The 22,126-nt window shown below is 52.3% G+C and overlaps 1 protein-coding gene across 1 annotated transcript; it reads left to right on the top strand.

Annotated features, from left to right (window-relative positions):
• The first annotated feature begins 1,873 nt into the window (after positions 1-1,873).
• On the top strand, positions 1,874-10,273 carry LOC119094918 (4-aminobutyrate aminotransferase, mitochondrial). Its single transcript, XM_037217829.1, has 9 exons — positions 1,874-2,763; positions 3,202-3,273; positions 3,983-4,092; positions 4,445-4,612; positions 4,991-5,071; positions 5,494-5,585; positions 6,024-6,303; positions 7,387-7,524; positions 10,205-10,273. Exons 1-9 carry the CDS (start codon positions 2,754-2,756, stop codon positions 10,271-10,273), a joined length of 1,020 nt encoding a protein of 339 aa, XP_037073724.1. The 5' UTR covers positions 1,874-2,753.
• The last annotated feature ends 11,853 nt before the right edge of the window (positions 10,274-22,126 follow it).

Below are 22,126 nucleotides of genomic sequence, written 5' to 3'. Positions count from 1 at the left end.
GGTGATCGGGAATTGAAAGAGGCCACTAGGCCTGTAGGTCCCGGTCTCGTCAGGCTCCCGGTCCGGTAACCGAACAGTCTCAAATTATGGGAAGATTCAGTCTGGGACGTCGTACATGATGTCAGCCCAGTGCGTATCAAGCCTAGACTTGAACTGTTCAACTGAGGTCGATGCCACGACCGGGTGTGGAAGAGCGTTCCAGTCATTGACAACCCGCGTGCTGAATGAGTTACGACGGACGATAGTCCCAGCTCGAGGTTTTCTGAGCTTCCATTGGTGTCCTCTCGTCACCTCCGAGTTGTGCCTTGTCAGGAACTCCTCTTCCGATAGCGACATGCCTCCGTGAAACAGCTGGTAGACTGTTATCATGTCTCCCCTGCGACGACGATAGCACAGCGAGGGCAACTGAAGGAGTCTGAGCCTCTCAGGGTATGGCTGGCGCCTCACTTCATAGGCAAGCCGGGTAGCTCGTCGCTGAACCCGTTCCAGCCGTTTCTGGTCCAGTTTGCCGAATGGGCCCCAGAGACGTTGCCATACTCTAAGTACGGACGTACTAAGATCTTAAAAAGCAAAGGCAACGTGCGAGCATCGATATTGGCAAAAGGCCGCCTCACGACCGCCAGCATCTGGTTGGGGCATACGCACGAACAGTCGAAACACCCTGGCGCTCGCAAGCATGCGTGGGACTTTCGGAAACGCAGTGAGGTCCTGACTAATGGGAGAGCTCACGGCCAATGTGGAGGTCCCTGGAGCGATCAAGACTGCCTCGGCCGGCACTAGAACTGCAGGGCTCAATGCTATTTAGCGCTTTACCAAGCTCTAAGTACTTCTAACTCACCAAACATGGGTTATGGGGCATCAAAATGATATGCAAGGCTAGAAATATCCCGCATCCACGAACAGGGCTACAACCATGAAGAAGCCGGCCCCTTCGGTCGAAAGGGCCTGCTTTGCTCTTAGCTATCTCCTCCCGATACGAAATCCTGACCCCGCCATTGCCTCCCTCCGTTGATGTCCATCGGCCACCAGGGATGAGTTTCCGATTCAATTAGGGCTTCAACCCCCAAACTTGGCCTCCATCGACGCTGAACTTTGGGAAGAAAGTGGGCGAAGTCTTGGGAGAAACTTGTTCATTATCGTTGTTCGCCTATCTTTGGTCATGTTATATCATATTTCATTGTTCAGTCCCACTTCCCTCCCTCTTGTGACACCACGTCCTTAATACTTCCATATTAACATCCATCTCTAGTGTCCCAGGAGTGCAGATCCTTCGAAACGTTGGCAAATCTGCCCTTGCGAAATATGGTGAAAACATCGACGAGGGCCATCTGACCCGCGCATTTTAATTTACATCACATGATTTTTCACACGGAAAACTCTAATACTGCGCAACAGGTAGAAATCCGGCGCCAAGAGCTGCAAATCAGAGCTGCAAGGCTATCTGCAAATCAAGGCTGTCTTACGGAGGGCCCTGAGCATTCGCTCGCTTGAGCTTGAGGAGAGGGATCAGTGTCCGATGGAAATGGAGAGCTGTTAATTGTTGTGGATTTGAGCACATGATTGACTCCGCGAAACTCATGTAACGGCCAAGTTGGTCGAGCCGCTGTCCGTAATTTATTTCTCATGTCTGTAACAGATATGGGCTGCTAATAGCACATGTTATATGATAATTCATTAGATACTGAGTGAGGTTACTGACCAGCGTCTCAACGGACACTGAAGGTAACGTTATTCCGCCATCATCTAGGATACCCAGTGGCTTTAAGCATTGGTGTGGTGCAAAATGATGAGTATGCATATCTGATAGTAAACAAAGAGCCAGAAGTAATGAACAGATTGGTTAAAGTTGAGGCTTCTTAAAACTGTTGCAAATATGTGTCAAGTCTTGGCTGTGTTATGCTTTGAAAGGGAATGTTTTTTTGTATGAGGGTCAAAGTTTTGGGAATTGGTCTTTTTAATTAGAAAATTTGCATACCTTTCCTCTCTCTTGACTCAAGCACAGTTTGTCTGAGTTTTTTGGATGAGGAGCATTTCACAAGGGTCCAGGTGGCCCTAAATGTGTATGAAACAAAACCTTGTCATGCTCTTTATTTCCTGAATATTTTGGTTCTGACCAATACAACCTGCATGTTTTTCCAAATTCCCATTGCTAAGTTGTGATTAATATACAAATCTGCAGGTGAAGTTGGTAAGGATAGATTTGCTATGTTTTTATTGAATTTACAATCCTGTTTCAGCATACCATGCCATATTTTCCCAAACTTTTGTATACTAATTACAGACAAAGTATACTTTCAGCATGCCCTATACTCACTAACCAGGCACTACTGCAGCCACACCATGTACAATGTGCACTTACAGAGTAAGATTTTTTTGACGAGCACCAGAATGACAGATAATGTCTTTTTCCTTAGAAGGCTTACAATTTCCCTAAGCTAACCTTATAGCAGCTTGACCTCACCCCACCCCTTCTCATACTCATGCTTCTCCCCTGCCCTTACCCCTATCCATACTTCTACCCCTACCCTTACTCCTACTCCTAAACCTATCCTGGCCCCTACTATACCACTCCTTTTTCTTGCTGCTGGAGCACAGGTCCATGCTCAGCTGACTTATTAACTGCCCAGCTAACTTGCCTGCTGATCAATAATCAGCACCAGATTGTGACAGTGGTGTGCTGTGAGCACCATTGTTGGTATGAGATCATGACTATTTTACTGTGAAGTGTGAACTGACACAACTACTGTTTTCCAATGCTGGCTGGTATGTTGCAGTCTAGATAAGTATTTTGAAGTCATGGTTTAAGGATTGTTACATTCTGGAATGTGGTGTGAGTTTTACTTAATGCCCATAGCATTGACAAGGTGCAAGTGATATGTTACTATTATGTAGGCTTCAGACTAGTCTGAATCAATCAGTTTCTTATTGTAACACCATATTATGGAAACATGCTGATAATTTATGAACAATTGTTGCTAATTTTGGCTATCAGCCTGCTCAGTACCCTTAAAATTTGGTCGTGTTTCAAATTACTGAGGAAACTGTGATGCGTAGCACTTAACCAGATTGTATTGATGTAATTTTTGTGCAATTTCTCAAAACTGATCCCATTAGCAGAAGGCTGTTTGTAGTTATATTGACTTCTGGGTTCCTTGCATGTGTCTGAGCCATGTTATCACAGACTGAATTGCAACATTTCAGATAAACTCAACATGAGGACAATGTGGGCAGCAGGAATGATGAGAAGGTGGATGCATTCTTCACCATATCAAGGTAAGTGATGTAGACAAAGTTTGAATGTGATTTTCAATCTTGTTTTCAATCTTCAATCAGTCATCAAAGTTGCAAGTGTTTCATCAAAGGTGTTTAAGTACATGACACAGTACCAGGCTACTTGTACTGTGTGAGTAAGAGCCAATTTTGCACTGCATCAATCTGACTTGCCAATGCACAGTGTTGTTTCAGTGCAAGTAGTCCACACTCACCAGACAGGGCTGGATGATTCATTTTTATACAAAAGGTTAATGTAAGTTAGATACCCCTGTACCTTGATGTGGTTTTGATCATTACCAGGGTAAAGGTATTTGTGTGTTCTGGACACAAATTGATTGCAGTCTCCATGTATCTATGTGACCTACATGTGATGGTTTTTGTCTTGAGATCTATTGGAATTTCAGTGAAGCTAGGTATGCAACATGCATGTGTTTGTGTTCTTGAGAGTGATTTCCTTTAGCCTGGCACCACATTTGTGTTATGATATTTGACAGTGACACTGCACTACCAATCATGATGCCATTAAAGCCATCACTTTTGACACTGACAAGGCAGACATCACACCATTTGACACTGGCCCTAGTGGGCTGTACTTAACATTAACAATGCACGCCTCTTGTGTATGACAGTGACACCCCCCAAACCATCACATGACACTGACACTGCCAGCCAGTGTCGTCACGCTGACCTGCAGCTGCTGTACCCCCAGTGCGTGGCGTGGCCTCACTGGTGCCGGGCGAGCCGACTGGCCCTGCCATGGTGACAGCTGTGCCAGGGCCGCGCAGCCAGCAGCTGCTGAAGGAGCTCGACCAGATCCAGGTGTGTCCCAGCCGGCCTCCGGCGGTGTGCAATACCGCGCCCGTCGTGTGACGCCGGCCCTGCCGTCGCGCGCCGGCGCGGGCGGCGCCCGGTCCTGCTCCGCGACCACCGGTCCGGTCGTGGTCCGACTTCGGCGAGCAGTGCCTCCCGGCGCACGCAGCGGGCTGGAGGTCGCTGCCGACGCTCGCCACACGCCCGGCTGCAACGGCGCGGGAGTCGCACCGCCTGCGGCTCTTCCTCCCACCGTCAGCCGGTGGCGACCCGCCCGCCCTCGGACGGGATGGCAGCGGCTCGGACGCCATGTTCTTCCACGGCAGGGCGGCCAGTTCACGTGATCGCCCACTGCCCGCAGGCGTCAGGCAGCGTGCAGTTCTTCGTCGACTACGAGCGCTCGCTGGGCAACTACGTGGTGGACGTCGACGGCAACGTGATGCTGGACGTCTTCATGCAGATCGCCTCGCTCCCCATTGGCTACAATCACCCGCGCCTGGTGCAGGCTGCCGCCTCCAAACAGATGATGGTGAGGCCAGTATGCCAGGTGACTGGAGGTCGGATGCAGAGGTCGCCGATTCGAGATTGGCTGCGGGATCTGTGCGTGTGTAAGTTATAATATGTGTTGCACCTACTCTGAGCTTCAGATTACTTTCTCGAAATTGTTTTCATTACTCCGGTTACGTTTCTTATAGGTTTGAGCTGGAGTGTGTGTGTGTGTGTTTGAGTGGCGCTTCAGTCATGTTTCAGCGGCATTCTATGACGCGTTTCAGCTCGAGTGCCAGCGTGTTTGAGTGGCGCTTCAGCCATGTTTCAGCGGCGTTCTGTGGCGCGTCTCAGCTGGAGTGTCTGCGTGCTTGAGCGGCGCTTCAGCGATGCTTGAGCCGCGTTCCGTCGCGCGTTTCAGCTGGCGTCCGTGAACCGGCCGGCGCTCGGCTCCTTCCCCGACGCGGAATGGCCCTTGAAACTGCGGTCGGCTCTGCTTTCGGTACGTGCCCGCCGTCACGTGACGTGACGCGCCCGCCGGAGCCGACCGGCGGTCGTCCAACCCGGGATGATGGTCTGGCTACTCTTAGATCATGTTCATGTCGTACTTATATCAAGCGACGGAAAAAGATTCAGACAACGATATTACGTGACGTCACGTATCATCTGTGTCGTCCGGGTCGATGTGAACACCAAAATGCTATCTGTGGTTATGGTGTGACGTCATGAATGACGTGGACGGTGTAGAGTGTCGTCCGGATGGCCGCGAACATACCACAGCGCTGCGTTCAGATAGCCGTGCTCATCTCGGCTTTTGTAGCAGGTGCAGTCGTGCCGGTGACGGATGCATCCATTTCCATGTATTGGAGACCTTCTGGTGTTTGTATGACCGTTGCAAGTGGCTGGTGTTGTCGGTTCCCGCAGGTGGCACCCAAAGGCATGCCAAACGTGCAGACAATGGCTTGTGGATCGTGCAGTAACGAAAATGCCTACAAAGCCATGTTTATGACTTATAGGTAAGGCTGATGTTTCCCGTGTATCGAATCTGTTTCACTTATCTGGCTTTTATCGTATCCTGTTCAGATCTAACGACTTAAGTTCTCGAGTGTGAATGAGTTCTTGAACATCCACATTTGTATTTGCCACCTTCGTGAACGTAATAAAGACGTCTGCTTTGTGCGATAGTTTCATTCGCCCGGAATTCAAGGATCGCCTCGACCCGCGCGCCTCCCCTGGGAGTAGAACGACGGTTTTGAAAGCATTGAATCCGTACAATATGCAACTTAAACGAACTACATGAAATGCTTTCTGCAGCAATCGATGGTCTCTACGTTAAACTCCAACAACCGTAGTGGCGTTAGAAGCCCGTGGTCCGTGTCCCCCAGCACGACAGTCTCCCCGCCCGGCCCCATCCCCCTCTGCTGACGCCCCCCCCCCCCCGCGTCCCTCTGCAGGAACAGGCAGCGCGGCAGCACGGACTTGCCACCGGCCGAGGACATGCAGTCGTGCATGATGAACCGAGCGCCGGGCAGCCCGCCACTATCGGTGCTCTCGTTCACGCACGCCTTCCACGGCCGCACCCTGGGCTCCCTCTCCACCACGCGCTCCAAGCCCTTGCATAAGGTGGACATTCCGGCGCTGGACTGGCCGGTGGCGCCGTTCCCTGCCTACCAGTACCCGCTGGAGGAGCATGAGGCCGAAAACCGGACTGAGGATGCGCGCTGCCTGCAGCAGGTGAATAGGGTGGAAGACAGGTGGGGCCGAGTGAGCAGTTTGGTTGTTGCAGTTCGGCTGAGTGGCATGCTTGTCAATTTGGCGTGTGTTTTGTGTTATATGGCTGCTCACATATCTCACTTGCTGTTAAAACGCTCACCTGATGACCAGTCACAGCGACAAAGTCGTTGACCTAACCCGTGCTTTGTTAGGGGGGGGGGGGGGGGGGGAGGGACGGGTGTGAATCGCCTTTACATACCGCAAGCTTATTTCCCAATCTCAGGGCCACCTGACCAACATGGCCATTGAAATCGAGGCTGCCGCGCGCTTGGGCCCGCCAACCGCTACCCCGGCCCCAGGAGGTCCCCTGGCACGCATCAGACAGTGCGCAACATCAGTCGGCCCGGGGTCGCTTTGAATGGGTTGACGGGCGTCACCGAGCCAGAACTGGCGCCGCGCTACATTGGAGGTGGTCTGGGGCCTGTTCGGACGTGGGCAACAAAACGGATGCATATCTGTGCCAGGCAACCGATGGCGGTGATCTGCAGTAAGGTCAGGGTGTCTGTGAGAACAGGCGTGTGACGGCAGAGAGGAAGATCTCGTTCACTTGACTGTGTCGGCGCCCTGCACGTGGTGTCGCGTGCACACCAACCCAGAGCCGCCTCGGCACTCTCCGCCTGCCTGCCCGCCGTCCACGCGCATAGTCGCCCTGACCCCGGCCGATCGTCAAGGCCTTCTGCGGCCTCCCGCAGACGGGCCGCCGGCCCAGCCGGGGTGCAGACAAGCGACGCAGACATAGTTGCATTCTGCAGATATACCCCAGAAGTGGCGCGAGGTTGGTACATGTAATAGCCAGTTCTGGTTGGGACTCCCAAGGTTGTCGTTTGGCGTGTGTCTGTGCGTGTGTGCATGTTTTCTAGGGTTGGCAGTTGTGTGAAGGCCGGCAAACGCTTGGGGAGAGTGGCTCCGTTCAGACTCCGCCCGTCAGTCAGTGCTGTCCTCGGGCTGGTGTAGTTTATGGTCTGGCCTTCCTGTCTGGCGCTGTCCCGGGCTGCAGTGCCATGGTGTGCGCTGGCTGGTGACGCTGGGCTTCCGCTCCGCCAGGTGGAGGAGGTGGTCGAGCAGTACAACCGGGCCGGCAAGTGGGTGGCCGGCATGGTGGTGGAGCCCATACAGGCGGAGGGTGGCGATAACCACGGCTCGCCCACGTTCTTCCGCGGACTGCAGGCGCTTGCCAAGAAGGTCGGTCAGGGGCCGCACGTCCAATGGCCCAAGGTCAAATGTTAACAACCGGACACTGGTCAGCCTCAGGTCAGACACGGACTGGGCACTGGCTGACCTGAGGTCAGACACGGACTGGACACCGGCCGTCCGGAGGTCGGACATGGACTGGGCACCGGCAGATCTGGGGTCAGACACCAATCAGACACTGGCTTTCCTGAAGTCCGACACGGCCTGGGAACCGGCTGATCCGAGGTCAGACGCGGACCTGACACTGGCCGACCTGAGGTCAGACGCGGACTGGACACCGGCTGACCTGAGGTCAGACATGGACTGGGCACCGGCTGGCCTGAGGTCAGACACAGACTGGTCACCGGCCCACCTGAGGACAGATACCGATCAGATACCGGCCGACCTGAGGTCAGACACGGACCTGACACCAGCGAACCTGGGATCATATACGGACCGGGCACCGGCCGACCTGAGGTCAAGTACAGATCAGACACCGGGTGACCTGAGGCCAGATACCGATCAGAAAGCGGTCGACGTAAAGGCTGTAGTCCTGGTCCGAGATTGTGCTGTGATCCATGCTCAGTATGTTCGTTCCCAGCAGCACTCGGGAACGAATCCTAAATGATCCATTACTTGTGCTACCTTTCCGGTTGTAACATGCAACACAACGAAATGCGCGTGTCCAATGATAGTCTTATTATCTCCGCCATTGTTGGTGCACACAATGCATTTGTGGTCTACATCAGCAGACGCCGGGCGAGGCGAAGAATGCGCTCCGTCAGTTTTGCACGTGCCGTGTGTCTGGAGGCTCGCCACGCTACCGCATTGCTGTATTTTTAAGAATCACGTGAGCGTAAACCCCGTGTGCCGTGAAGAGGACGCATTGTACGTCAGGATAGCACCTCCACAACCCAGTACTTCGAACGTGACGAAAGACAACATTTGTAGTTTGACTGTATGTGAAGGTCCTGGAATCACTTGAGTAAACGCTGGATATAGTGCTCCCTACCAGCCAATGGAACCTTAGCACTGGGGGCATGTGTTCCGTTATTCCTTTGCGCACCGAAAATGAAATCGATCCCACGTATTTTAGTGAAAACCTTCAGATGCTGTCTCAGCATTTGCCTTTTTTGTTATCTTCACCCACCCGGCCAACGTGGTATTTGTGGTTTTCATGATGTAGGAATGGGGAGGGGCAGATTTAGGTCGTCATTCCAGTGAAAAGGGCTCTCGGCAGCGATTCGTGACCAAATGCATGCCATATGATTAAACTCTTCCGGTGCGCACTTGAAACTTGTTGCGCGAAATGTTGATGAACTTGCGTAATAATCCGGAGTTGCAAACACCTGGCGATCCGAACCTGGAAAGCTGCGTTCTGCAAATCGACACTCAAACCTGTCACGGAGCGTTCGCAGCCGCAGTGGCACCCAGCGTCCGGTGGCACGGCGCGGTGCTTCAGCCCGAAATCGAAGCCCCCAAACTTGCTTCGAAGCGTTCGCAGCCGCAGTGCCACCCAGAGTCCGGTACTTTAGCCCGAAATGGAAGTCCCCCACAGCCACCACGTGCGAGCCCACGCCGCCACCAAACCGCACCACACACCTGAGATCATGCACTGGCCGGAAAACGGCTTAAACTGGGAAAAGCAAAACAGAGCAAGGTCTATCTGACACCCGGAGACGCGACACCGCCCGTCCTGACGCCGGCGCAGCTAAAGCCACCCACATCACTGGCACTGGGAGACAACCGCTAACCCGGCGCGGCTAAAGCCACTCACATCACTGGCACCGGGAGACATCCGCTGGCCCGGCGCGGCTAAAGCCACCCACATCACTGGCACCGGGAAACAACCGCTGGCCCTGCGCGGCTAAAGCTTCCCACATCACTGGCACCGAGAAACATCCGCTGACCCGGCGCAGCCAAAGCCACCCACATCACTGGCACCGGGAGACATCCGCTGGCCCGGCGCGGCTAAAGCCACCCACATCACTGGCACCGGGAAACAACCGCTGGCCCGGCGCGGCTAAAGCCACCCTCATCACTGGCACCGGGAGATAACCGCTGGCTCGGCGCAGCTAAAGCCACTCACATCACTGGCACCGGGGGACATCCGCTGGCCCGGCGCGGCTAAAGCCACGCACATCACTGGCACCGGGAGACATCCGCTGACCCGGCGCAGCTAAAGCCACCCACATCACTGGCACCGGGAGACATCCGCTGACCCGGCGCAGCTAAAGCCACCCACATCACTGGCACCGGGAGACAACCGCTGGCCCGGCGCAGCTAAAGCCACCCACGTCACCGGCACCGGGAGACATCCGCTGACCCGGCGCAGCTAAAGCCACCCACATCACTGGCACCGGGAGACGACCGCTGGCCCGGCGCGGCTAAAGCCACCCACATCACTGGCACCGGGAGACATCCGCTGGCCCGGCGCCAGACGCAGACCAGACGTCAGATGACATGACACCGCCTGACACTGCGTGACCTGACATCTGCAGTCACGTGAAATGGAGCGCTGAGGCGGTGTGATATCTGAAACGGCCTGACACGGGCTAACACTGACCTGACACAACTGCCGGAAGGTCGGTTCTCGGCCCTGTCCTGGTCGCTCTCTGCCTCTCCGCCTGTCGGTCTGTGCCCTGTCAGTCACCCTCTGCCTCTCCGCCCTGTCGGTCTCTGTTCTGGTCAGTCATTCCTCTGCTTCTCTGACCTGTCGGTCTCGACTCCTCCCTGCCTGGTGGTGTGCTTAAAGGGCTGACGCTTGGTATCACCTGCGATCTCGTAGCTGCTGCAATGGCTGAGTGCCAATTAAGCCCCCGCATTACTGTATTCTGGATAGTGATGCCGTGACGTCATCATGGGTTTTAATAATATGGCACCAAGGCTACGGCGGCGTGAAAACTGTTTTTTGTGGGCTGGTTTCAATGTAATTAGTTTGATAAACCGGATTGTGCCGACCTAGCACATTCAATGAAGCATTTCTAGCTAGGAAATGGTGTTGATTTGCACCAGAGCTGCAAAATCATTGCTGAAAGATGGTTCCAATCTGCACCCGACGGCGAGATGGGGTAGCCTATTTATCACTGATGTATTCCTTTGAACTCCAACCGTAAGGTCTAAGAAACAGTCTGTGTAAAATAATACAGCATGCAACAACGTAGAGATCAACATACAACAACATAAATATCAGAAACGGTGTCCCAGACGGGCTCGCAGCACCGTGGGGCGCGCACTGAGAAACTGTAATGCACGTTCTGCAGCCTTAGGAGGGATGTTGCCAGGGTGGATGCAGAGTTGGCTTGCCTTAATGGGGGTAGTGAGGGTCGAACCCCGGGAGGCGTAAATGCAAAGCGCCATTTCAGTTCAAGGTAGCAAATTTTCCTGTAAAATGGGACGATTTCTGGCAAGTTTTGCAGTTTCTGCCAGTCAGAATGGTGGCCCATATTTCAGCTGGGAAATAGTCAAGGGATATATAAGGGTAGTCGGGTATTATGCTTTGCATATCTTGTTCACCGAACCCATCCAGCATCATGGATCTGCAAGTTAACCAACGACTAGGAATATCATGTTATTGTAAAAACCAAATTTTTGGCACCTCCCTTGCTCACATTACATTATTTTCACATTTCACTACATGTAGGCACTGTAGTACGACGATAAATGGACAGTTATTATCCATTTACAAATTGAATGTAAGCATTACACATGATATCCCTGTATTTCCAACTGAATGTACATTTCACCAAGAGACATGACAGAGTTTCAGGCACGTTGACTGCAACCAATGTGGCGCGGGTACTGAACCTAGAAGTCGTGGTTTAATAGGGCTAATTTTTGGAAGCAGACCGCAGTATTCATTGGGCGTTAGGTTTTAAGTGCAAGATGCACAATATCTATTCACATAACATTGGAATAAAGACGTAGAACAGGATTCCTACCCAGTTCATTGGCGAAATCTCCGTTCGTGGTCATGTTACTGATATGCGCCAACCTTTGCCTAGTATCAATAAAAGCCACACTACGGGTTGTCAGACTTTTGTCCGATGGTGACGTCACGTCTGCGCAGCCTTCTCAAGAAGCTTTGGGTGCCAGGCATGACCTAGATAGGAGTTGCAGTGTCTTCATTTCGTGCAAGTTTTCGCAGAGTTGTTATTTTTCCTTCCCTCGTGCTCAACTCACCTCGCATTTTGCGATATGTATTTGCGGCATGTCTTACATGCGGTTTTGTAGGAGAGAAAATTATTTTGTCCGTACGCCCCTTATCTGAAATCCATCATAAGCACTACCTTGGCTTTGCTTCAGCAATGAAAGAAATTTGAATGGAATGCATTTAGAAGATTATATACAGAGGAAAAACGTTTGTTTGCAAGACATCGTTTGAATGCAATGCTTTTGTCGCGTCGTAAGTCGTCACCTTCGTTTTCTCGTGCCTGCAAGTGTACACACACAGCCTGCACGGCATGGCCGAGAGCTTTAGGAAATCCAGCGATGCTTACTACGCAGGACGGTCGGCGAGGATGCCTGAAAGCTCGAGCGACAGCTGTGTTATACAGCGTCCCTGGTCCACGGCCCGCCAACGTCGATAGCGGTGCCATTATCAGGGGGTTTCCTTCGCATTGTCCGTTTTCGTTGGCGGCTCGTCCGTTGTCGTTGGCGGCTCGAAGGACAACGAGGACAACGGGCGCAGGGCTTACGGTGTGTGCTGCGGGGCCTCTCGCGGCTGCGAGCCCGGCGTCGGCCGACCTTGCTTCACCATGATTACTTGGCACTGGCGTTGTGGTCGGAGGCGGAGCCGAAATCGGTGTCGCTACTGGCGCCATCAGGTGTGGCATCTGGGCTCTCACCCCATGCCAGCTGCCGCTTCCTCTTGAATATGTAGGCCGCTGCGCCGCCAGCAGCGATGAGGAGCGCCAGCAGCGTCAGGCCCACTCCCAGACCGACGCCGGCGCTGTAGCTTGACATGCGGGATGCGCACCGTTCAGTTTCGTCACCGCTGTCATAGCCGTTGCCACTGGGCGGTGTCTTCACCGTGAGCACTTCGTCAGGTTTGGGGGCGAAGACGACGTCCAGGTGCAACTGCATCACTGCGATGGTGACCCTGGGATCGGTGTAGATGCGACCGATGTGGCTGTGGTAAATCATGTCCAGGTGGTTGCTCCTGCTGTTAAACATGGGTCCGTCAGGCTCGTTGTTGGCCACGGATGACAGGCACTCGGTCCTCAGCTGGCCCTTTTTCGAAAGGCCCCAGAACAGATTGATCTGGCAGTCCATAAAGTGGATGTTTCTTATGATGAAGAAGGCGGATTGTCGACTTAAAAAGAAGCGGCTCTTGTATGCGCTCTGTTTTATGTTTATTGACACCTGTGTTTTGGTGTCACCGTCAGCTATCACCGTGAAGAACTGAAAATATTTAAAGTTGTCCAATACTGCATCACCCCTGTCCGGCACAAACGTCTTGGTTCCCAGATAAATCTTCTGGGACTTCCTCACATCGATCATCACCTTTGCTTTGGCTAGAATGGGGTATGTAGGCCCTGCTTTCGTGTCGCAGGTTTCACCTGTATATTCCCTCGGGCATTGACACGTGCAGTCTTTAGTTAAGAAGCCCATGTTTGTGCACTTTGGCACGTGTTTTCCGTTAAATCTACAAGACGCAGCCCAGAGTTTATCGCAGCCGTACACCGTGTTCAGGGCGTACATGTCGTAATGCGACTGCGCCATACCCGCGTTGCGGTGGTAGTCGAGCATGTACTGGTAGTGCCCGTCAAGAGTGACAAAAATTGGTCGGACATCGCCATCGGCAAAAGCCGTCGTGGCGTACTGCATCAGAGACATGTAGTCGTAAGGCACCGGCAGGTCGACCACCTGATCTTTGGCGCAGCGGCCACCCTGTGCCCAGGTTTGCGACAAGGCATCGCCCCGCCTGCTCTTGTCCACCGACACCTCAAAGTTCTCGTTGTTGACGAACATGAACAAGTCTCGGTCTGGACGGCTCTGCTGGTGCTGGTTGCCCAGCGCGTGGCCGAACTCGTGTGCCGCGGCCACCATTTCGCAGCCATTGGGCTGAACGGACATCCTCTGTGGTGTTCCTCTCGGTCTGTAGATGTTTCCTACATAAGAAAAACAGCCGCCATAGTTTCCCACGCAGATTGCGCCGTGTCCAACTCTCTGTCTGCATGTTCCGTCTGGAATCTTGTTGAACTTGATGCAGCTTTTGTCACTCCACGTCTTTACCGCGGCCTTGAACACATTCTTGTCTGCTCGTGATTCTGTGTCAAAAAAGTACCAGCACTGAGCTGAGCCTCTTTCGTCCTTCCATAGGTTGTTGCTTGAGATGATACCAGTGAATCGGTCTTGTGACAATTGGGGCATTACCTGCTCGGGCAGGTGCGCAGTGTCAGCAATCATTACCAATGGTGGCTCACCTTTGAACTCCTTCACTTTGTAGCCTCGGGCTCGTAGAATGGCTGCTGTTTCACTGTACGTCAGATTTTGAGCATTGTGCCCCCTTAACCGTTCGGCGAAAGATTCCATTTGCCACGGTTTCGTTAACTTAGAATGCCCTGATGCTGCAGATGAGAACTGTGTTGACACCACGAGCTGCGCAGCAAAAAGCAAATGTTTCCACATGCCGTAGCATAAATATCTTGGAATTGATACCTTCACGTTAACTTTGTTTCGTGTATCGACTGTTTCTGAGGCCGCTGATTACTTATAAAGGAATAGCTATCAAGGGAGTCTGTATTCATGCAATCTTGATCTATCAGCTTTGATTATTTTCGTTGCCATGCTGGTCGACACCTCGGCCACTTCCATTTCAATGATACTGTCCCTGATGCCTTTCGATGTTAAACCCTTTTGACTCCAGCGTCGTGTTATTTGGTGTCTTCTTAACGGTTGTTTCTTCGGACATCACTTAAGATAGGTTGAATAGTACACCTTTGTAATAACTAGTTATGAGGCCGCACACTAATAAGTGTTTCCCGTGTCGAAAACTCCGCATCAAATGCGTCGTCAAACTGGGCGGCACTTTTCCCGGCTCATTGTCTTCTTTTCACAGTTGTTTCGACCCGATCACCTCTTCGTCCCCCCGTTTTCCTCCCAGTAATAGGCGACTAGCAAGCCACAGAACACAACCTCGTCCGCGTCACTGCATGCTGAAGACACACCTGAACTCATTGTCGCACGACACCATCACGACTTGTCATCGTCGTCGCTGTCGGTTGTGTCGTCAAAGAAAGTACTGGTTGAGTCGCTGCTGTCACCTAGGTTGTCGGCGATGTTGTCCAGCATGGCGTCCGGGTCTAGCATGGCTGCCAGTTGCCTCTTCCTCCTGGCGATAAGGGCAGTCGCGATACACACGATGAGCAAGAGTACCAGCAGCGTCAGACCCACTCCCAGACCGACGCCGGCACCGGCACCAATCATGCTGGACGCGCCCGGGTCAGTGCCATTGCCGCCGGTGCTGTTACCGCCGTTGCTGCCGCCACTGGACGCTGCCTTCTTCAGCTTGAGCACTTTGTCAGGCTTGGGGGCAAAGACGACGTCCAACTGTAGCTGCATCAAGGTGATGCTGATCTTGGGATCGCCAAGGCTGTAGCCTATGCTGCTGCGGTAAATCATGTCCAGGTGGCTGCTCCTGCTGTTAAACATGGGTCCGTCAGGTTCGTTGTTGGCCACGGATGACAGGCACTCGGTCCTCAGCTGGCCCTTTTTCGAAAGACCCCAGTACAGGATAATCGCGCAATCTTGTTTATTGAAGGTTCTCAAAAGGAAGGCGGCGCTTTGTGCACTAAGAAAGCTCGGACTCTTGTGCGCGCTCTGTTTTATGTTTATTGACACTTGCGTCTTGGGGTCACCATCAGCTATCACCGTGAAGAACTGAAAATTTTTGAAGTCGTCCAATACTGCATCACCCTTGTCCGGCACAAACTTTTTAGTTCCCAGATCAATTTTCTGGGACTCTTTCACATCGATCATCACTTTCGCTTTGGCTAGGAGGGGAAATATAGGCCCTGCTTTCGTGCCACACGTTTCACCTTTATATGCCGGAGGGCATTGACACTTGCAGTTTTTAGTCAAGAAGCCCAAGTTTGTGCATTTTGGCACATGTTTTCCGATAGTTTTACATTGCGCAGCCCAGAGTTTGCCGCATCCGTACACCGTGTTCAGGGCGTACATGTCGTAATGCGACTGCGCCATACCCGCCTTGCGGTGATAATCGAGTATGTACTGGTAGTGCCCGTCGGTGGACACAAAAATGGGCCGGAGGTCGTCATCGGCAAAAGCCGTCGTGGCGTACTGCATCAGAGACATGTAGTCGTAAGGCACCGGCAGGTCGACCACCTGATCCTTGGCGCAGCGGCCACCCTGCGCCCACGTATTCGACAAGGCATCGCCCCGCTTGCTCTTGTCCACCGACACCTCAAAGTTCTCGTTGTTGACGAACATGAACAAGTCTCGGTCTGGACGGCTCTGCTGGTGCTGGTTGCCCAGCGCGTGGCCGAACTCGTGTGCCGCGGCCACCATTTCGCAGCCATTGGGCTGAACGGACATCCTCTGTGGTGTTCCTCTCGGTCTGTAGATGTTTCCTACATAAGAAAAACAGCCGCCATAGTTTCCCACGCAGATTGCGCCGTGTCCAACTCTCTGTCTGCATGTTCCGTCTGGAATCTTGTTGAACTTGATGCAGCTTTTGTCACTCCACGTCTTTACCGCGGCCTTGAACACATTCTTGTCTGCTCGTGATTCTGTGTCAAAAAAGTACCAGCACTGAGCTGAGCCTCTTTCGTCCTTCCATAGGTTGTTGCTTGAGATGATACCAGTGAATCGGTCTTGTGACAATTGGGGCATTACCTGCTCGGGCAGGTGCGCAGTGTCAGCAATCATTACCAATGGTGGCTCACCTTTGAACTCCTTCACTTTGTAGCCTCGGGCTCGTAGAATGGCTGCTGTTTCACTGTACGTCAGATTTTGAGCATTGTGCCCCCTTAACCGTTCGGCGAAAGATTCCATTTGCCACGGTTTCGTTAACTTAGAATGCCCCGATGCTGCAGATGAGAACTGTGTTGACACCACGAGCTGCGCAGCAAAAAGCAAATGTTTCCACATGCCGTAGCATAAATATCTTGGAATTGATACCTTCACGTTAACTTTGTTTCGTGTATCGACTGTTTCTGAGGCCGCTGATTACTTATAAAGGAATAGCTATCAAGGGAGTCTGTATTCATGCAATCTTGATCTATCAGCTTTGATTATGTTCGTTGCCATGCTGGTCGACACCTCGGCCACTTCCATTTCAATGATACTGTCCCTGATGCCTTTCGATGTTAAACCCTTTTGACTCCAGCGTCGTGTTATTTGGTGTCTTCTTAACGGTTGTTTCTTCGGACATCACTTAAGATAGGTTGAATGATACACCTTTGTAATAACTAGTTATGAGGCCGCACACTAATAAGTGTTTCCCGTGTCGAAAACTCCGCATCAAATGCGTCGTCAAACTGGGCGGCACTTTTCCCGGCTCATTGTCTTCTTTTCACAGTTGTTTCGACCCGATCACCTCTTCGTCCCCCCGTTTTCCTCCCAGTAATAGGCGACTAGCAAGCCACAGAACACAACCTCGTCCGCGTCACTGCATGCTGAAGACACACCTGAACTCATTGCCGCACGACACCATCACGACTTGTCATCGTCGTCGCTGTCGGTTGTGTCGTCAAAGAAAGTACTGGTTGAGTCGCTGCTGTCACCTAGGTGTTCGGCGATGTTGTCCAGCATGGCGTCCGGGTCTAGCATGGCTGCCAGTTGCCTCTTCCTCCTGGCGATAAGGGCAGTCGCGATACACACGATGAGCAAGAGTACCAGCAGCGTCAGACCCACTCCCAGACCGACGCCGGCACCGGCACCAATCATGCTGGACGCGCCCGGGTCAGTGCCATTGCCGCCGGTGCTGTTACCGCCGTTGCTGCCGCCACTGGACGCTGCCTTCTTCAGCTTGAGCACTTTGTCAGGCTTGGGGGCAAAGACGACGTCCAACTGTAGCTGCATCAAGGTGATGCTGATCTTGGGATCGCCAAGGCTGTAGCCTATGCTGCTGCGGTAAATCATGTCCAGGTGGCTGCTCCTGCTGTTAAACATGGGTCCGTCAGGTTCGTTGTTGGCCACGGATGACAGGCACTCGGTCCTCAGCTGGCCCTTTTTCGAAAGGCCCCAGAACAGATTGATCTGGCAGTCCATAAAGTGGATGTTTCTTATGATGAAGAAGGCGGATTGTCGACTTAAAAAGAAGCGGCTCTTGTATGCGCTCTGTTTTATGTTTATTGACACCTGTGTTTTGGTGTCACCGTCAGCTATCACCGTGAAGAACTGAAAATATTTAAAGTTGTCCAATACTGCATCACCCCTGTCCGGCACAAACGTCTTGGTTCCCAGATAAATCTTCTGGGACTTCCTCACATCGATCATCACCTTTGCTTTGGCTAGAATGGGGTATGTAGGCCCTGCTTTCGTGTCGCAGGTTTCACCTGTATATTCCCTCGGGCATTGACACGTGCAGTCTTTAGTTAAGAAGCCCATGTTTGTGCACTTTGGCACGTGTTTTCCGTTAAATCTACAAGACGCAGCCCAGAGTTTATCGCAGCCGTACACCGTGTTCAGGGCGTACATGTCGTAATGCGACTGCGCCATACCCGCCTTGCGGTGATAATCGAGTATGTACTGGTAGTGCCCGTCGGTGGACACAAAAATGGGCCGGAGGTCGTCATCGGCAAAAGCCGTCGTGGCGTACTGCATCAGAGACATGTAGTCGTAAGGCACCGGCAGGTCGACCACCTGATCCTTGGCGCAGCGGCCACCCTGCGCCCACGTATTCGACAAGGCATCGCCCCGCTTGCTCTTGTCCACCGACACCTCAAAGTTCTCGTTGTTGACGAACATGAACAAGTCTCGGTCTGGACGGCTCTGCTGGTGCTGGTTGCCCAGCGCGTGGCCGAACTCGTGTGCCGCGGCCACCATTTCGCAGCCATTGGGCTGAACGGACATCCTCTGTGGTGTTCCTCTCGGTCTGTAGATGTTTCCTACATAAGAAAAACAGCCGCCATAGTTTCCCACGCAGATTGCGCCGTGTCCAACTCTCTGTCTGCATGTTCCGTCTGGAATCTTGTTGAACTTGATGCAGCTTTTGTCACTCCACGTCTTTACCGCGGCCTTGAACACATTCTTGTCTGCTCGTGATTCTGTGTCAAAAAAGTACCAGCACTGAGCTGAGCCTCTTTCGTCCTTCCATAGGTTGTTGCTTGAGATGATACCAGTGAATCGGTCTTGTGACAATTCGGGTATTACCTGCTCGGGCAGGTGCGCAGTGTCAGCAATCATTACCAATGGTGGCTCACCTTTGAACTCCTTCACTTTGTAGCCTCGGGCTCGTAGAATGGCTGCTGTTTCACTGTACGTCAGATTTTGAGCATTGTGCCCCCTTAACCGTTCGGCGAAAGATTCCATTTGCCACGGTTTCGTTAACTTAGAATGCCCTGATGCTGCAGATGAGAACTGTGTTGACACCACGAGCTGCGCAGCAAAAAGCAAATGTTTCCACATGCCGTAGCATAAATATCTTGGAATTGATACCTTCACGTTAACTTTGTTTCGTGTATCGACTGTTTCTGAGGCCGCTGATTACTTATAAAGGAATAGCTATCAAGGGAGTCTGTATTCATGCAATCTTGATCTATCAGCTTTGATTATTTTCGTTGCCATGCTGGTCGACACCTCGGCCACTTCCATTTCAATGATACTGTCCCTGATGCCTTTCGATGTTAAACCCTTTTGACTCCAGCGTCGTGTTATTTGGTGTCTTCTTAACGGTTGTTTCTTCGGACATCACTTAAGATAGGTTGAATGATACACCTTTGTAATAACTAGTTATGAGGCCGCACACTAATAAGTGTTTCCCGTGTCGAAAACTCCGCATCAAATGCGTCGTCAAACTGGGCGGCACTTTTCCCGGCTCATTGTCTTCTTTTCACAGTTGTTTCGACCCGATCACCTCTTCGTCCCCCCGTTTTCCTCCCAGTAATAGGCGACTAGCAAGCCACAGAACACAACCTCGTCCGCGTCACTGCATGCTGAAGACACACCTGAACTCATTGTCGCACGACACCATCACGACTTGTCATCGTCGTCGCTGTCGGTTGTGTCGTCAAAGAAAGTACTGGTTGAGTCGCTGCTGTCACCTAGGTTGTCGGCGATGTTGTCCAGCATGGCGTCCGGGTCTAGCATGGCTGCCAGTTGCCTCTTCCTCCTGGCGATAAGGGCAGTCGCGATACACACGATGAGCAAGAGTACCAGCAGCGTCAGACCCACTCCCAGACCGACGCCGGCACCGGCACCAATCATGCTGGACGCGCCCGGGTCAGTGCCATTGCCGCCGGTGCTGTTACCGCCGTTGCTGCCGCCACTGGACGCTGCCTTCTTCAGCTTGAGCACTTTGTCAGGCTTGGGGGCAAAGACGACGTCCAACTGTAGCTGCATCAAGGTGATGCTGATCTTGGGATCGCCAAGGCTGTAGCCTATGCTGCTGCGGTAAATCATGTCCAGGTGGCTGCTCCTGCTGTTAAACATGGGTCCGTCAGGTTCGTTGTTGGCCACGGATGACAGGCACTCGGTCCTCAGCTGGCCCTTTTTCGAAAGACCCCAGTACAGGATAATCGCGCAATCTTGTTTATTGAAGGTTCTCAAAAGGAAGGCGGCGCTTTGTGCACTAAGAAAGCTCGGACTCTTGTGCGCGCTCTGTTTTATGTTTATTGACACTTGCGTCTTGGGGTCACCATCAGCTATCACCGTGAAGAACTGAAAATTTTTGAAGTCGTCCAATACTGCATCACCCTTGTCCGGCACAAACTTTTTAGTTCCCAGATCAATTTTCTGGGACTCTTTCACATCGATCATCACTTTCGCTTTGGCTAGGAGGGGAAATATAGGCCCTGCTTTCGTGCCACACGTTTCACCTTTATATGCCGGAGGGCATTGACACTTGCAGTTTTTAGTCAAGAAGCCCAAGTTTGTGCATTTTGGCACATGTTTTCCGATAGTTTTACATTGCGCAGCCCAGAGTTTGCCGCATCCGTACACCGTGTTCAGGGCGTACACGTCGTAATGCGACTGCGCCATACCCGCCTTGCGGTGATAATCGAGTATGTACTGGTAGTGCCCGTCGGTGGACACAAAAATGGGCCGGAGGTCGTCATCGGCAAAAGCCGTCGTGGCGTACTGCATCAGAGACATGTAGTCGTAAGGCACCGGCAGGTCGACCACCTGATCTTTGGCGCAGCGGCCACCCTGTGCCCAGGTTTGCGACAAGGCATCGCCCCGCCTGCTCTTGTCCACCGACACCTCAAAGTTCTCGTTGTTGACGAACATGAACAAGTCTCGGTCTGGACGGCTCTGCTGGTGCTGGTTGCCCAGCGCGTGGCCGAACTCGTGTGCCGCGGCCACCATTTCGCAGCCATTGGGCTGAACGGACATCTTCTGTGGTGTCCCTCCCTCCTTGTAGATGTTGCCTACAAAAGAAAAGCAGCCGCCGTAGTCTCCTACGCAGATGGCGCCGTGCCCGACTTTCTGTGTGCATGGGCCGTCTGGAATCTTGTTGAACTTGATGCAGCTTTTGTCACTCCACGTCTTTACCGCGGCCTTGAACACATTCTTGTCTGCTCGTGATTCTGTGTCAAAAAAGTACCAGCACTGAGCTGAGCCTCTTTCGTCCTTCCATAGGTTGTTGCTTGAGATGATACCAGTGAATCGGTCTTGTGACAATTGGGGCATTACCTGCTCGGGCAGGTGCGCAGTGTCAGCAATCATTACCAATGGTGGCTCACCTTTGAACTCCTTCACTTTGTAGCCTCGGGCTCGTAGAATGGCTGCTGTTTCACTGTACGTCAGATTTTGAGCATTGTGCCCCCTTAACCGTTCGGCGAAAGATTCCATTTGCCACGGTTTCGTTAACTTAGAATGCCCCGATGCTGCAGATGAGAACTGTGTTGACACCACGAGCTGCGCAGCAAAAAGCAAATGTTTCCACATGCCGTAGCATAAATATCTTGGAATTGATACCTTCACGTTAACTTTGTTTCGTGTATCGACTGTTTCTGAGGCCGCTGATTACTTATAAAGGAATAGCTATCAAGGGAGTCTGTATTCATGCAATCTTGATCTATCAGCTTTGATTATGTTCGTTGCCATGCTGGTCGACACCTCGGCCACTTCCATTTCAATGATACTGTCCCTGATGCCTTTCGATGTTAAACCCTTTTGACTCCAGCGTCGTGTTATTTGGTGTCTTCTTAACGGTTGTTTCTTCGGACATCACTTAAGATAGGTTGAATGATACACCTTTGTAATAACTAGTTATGAGGCCGCACACTAATAAGTGTTTCCCGTGTCGAAAACTCCGCATCAAATGCGTCGTCAAACTGGGCGGCACTTTTCCCGGCTCATTGTCTTCTTTTCACAGTTGTTTCGACCCGATCACCTCTTCGTCCCCCCGTTTTCCTCCCAGTAATAGGCGACTAGCAAGCCACAGAACACAACCTCGTCCGCGTCACTGCATGCTGAAGACACA

This window comes from Pollicipes pollicipes, unplaced genomic scaffold (genome assembly GCF_011947565.3).
Source record: "Pollicipes pollicipes isolate AB1234 unplaced genomic scaffold, Ppol_2.1 Scaffold_4219;HRSCAF=4965_pilon_pilon_pilon, whole genome shotgun sequence".
NCBI lineage: Eukaryota > Metazoa > Arthropoda > Thecostraca > Pollicipedomorpha > Pollicipedidae > Pollicipes > Pollicipes pollicipes.
Note: the sequence above shows the minus strand (reverse complement) of the source record. Positions and strands in the feature narration are given on the sequence as shown.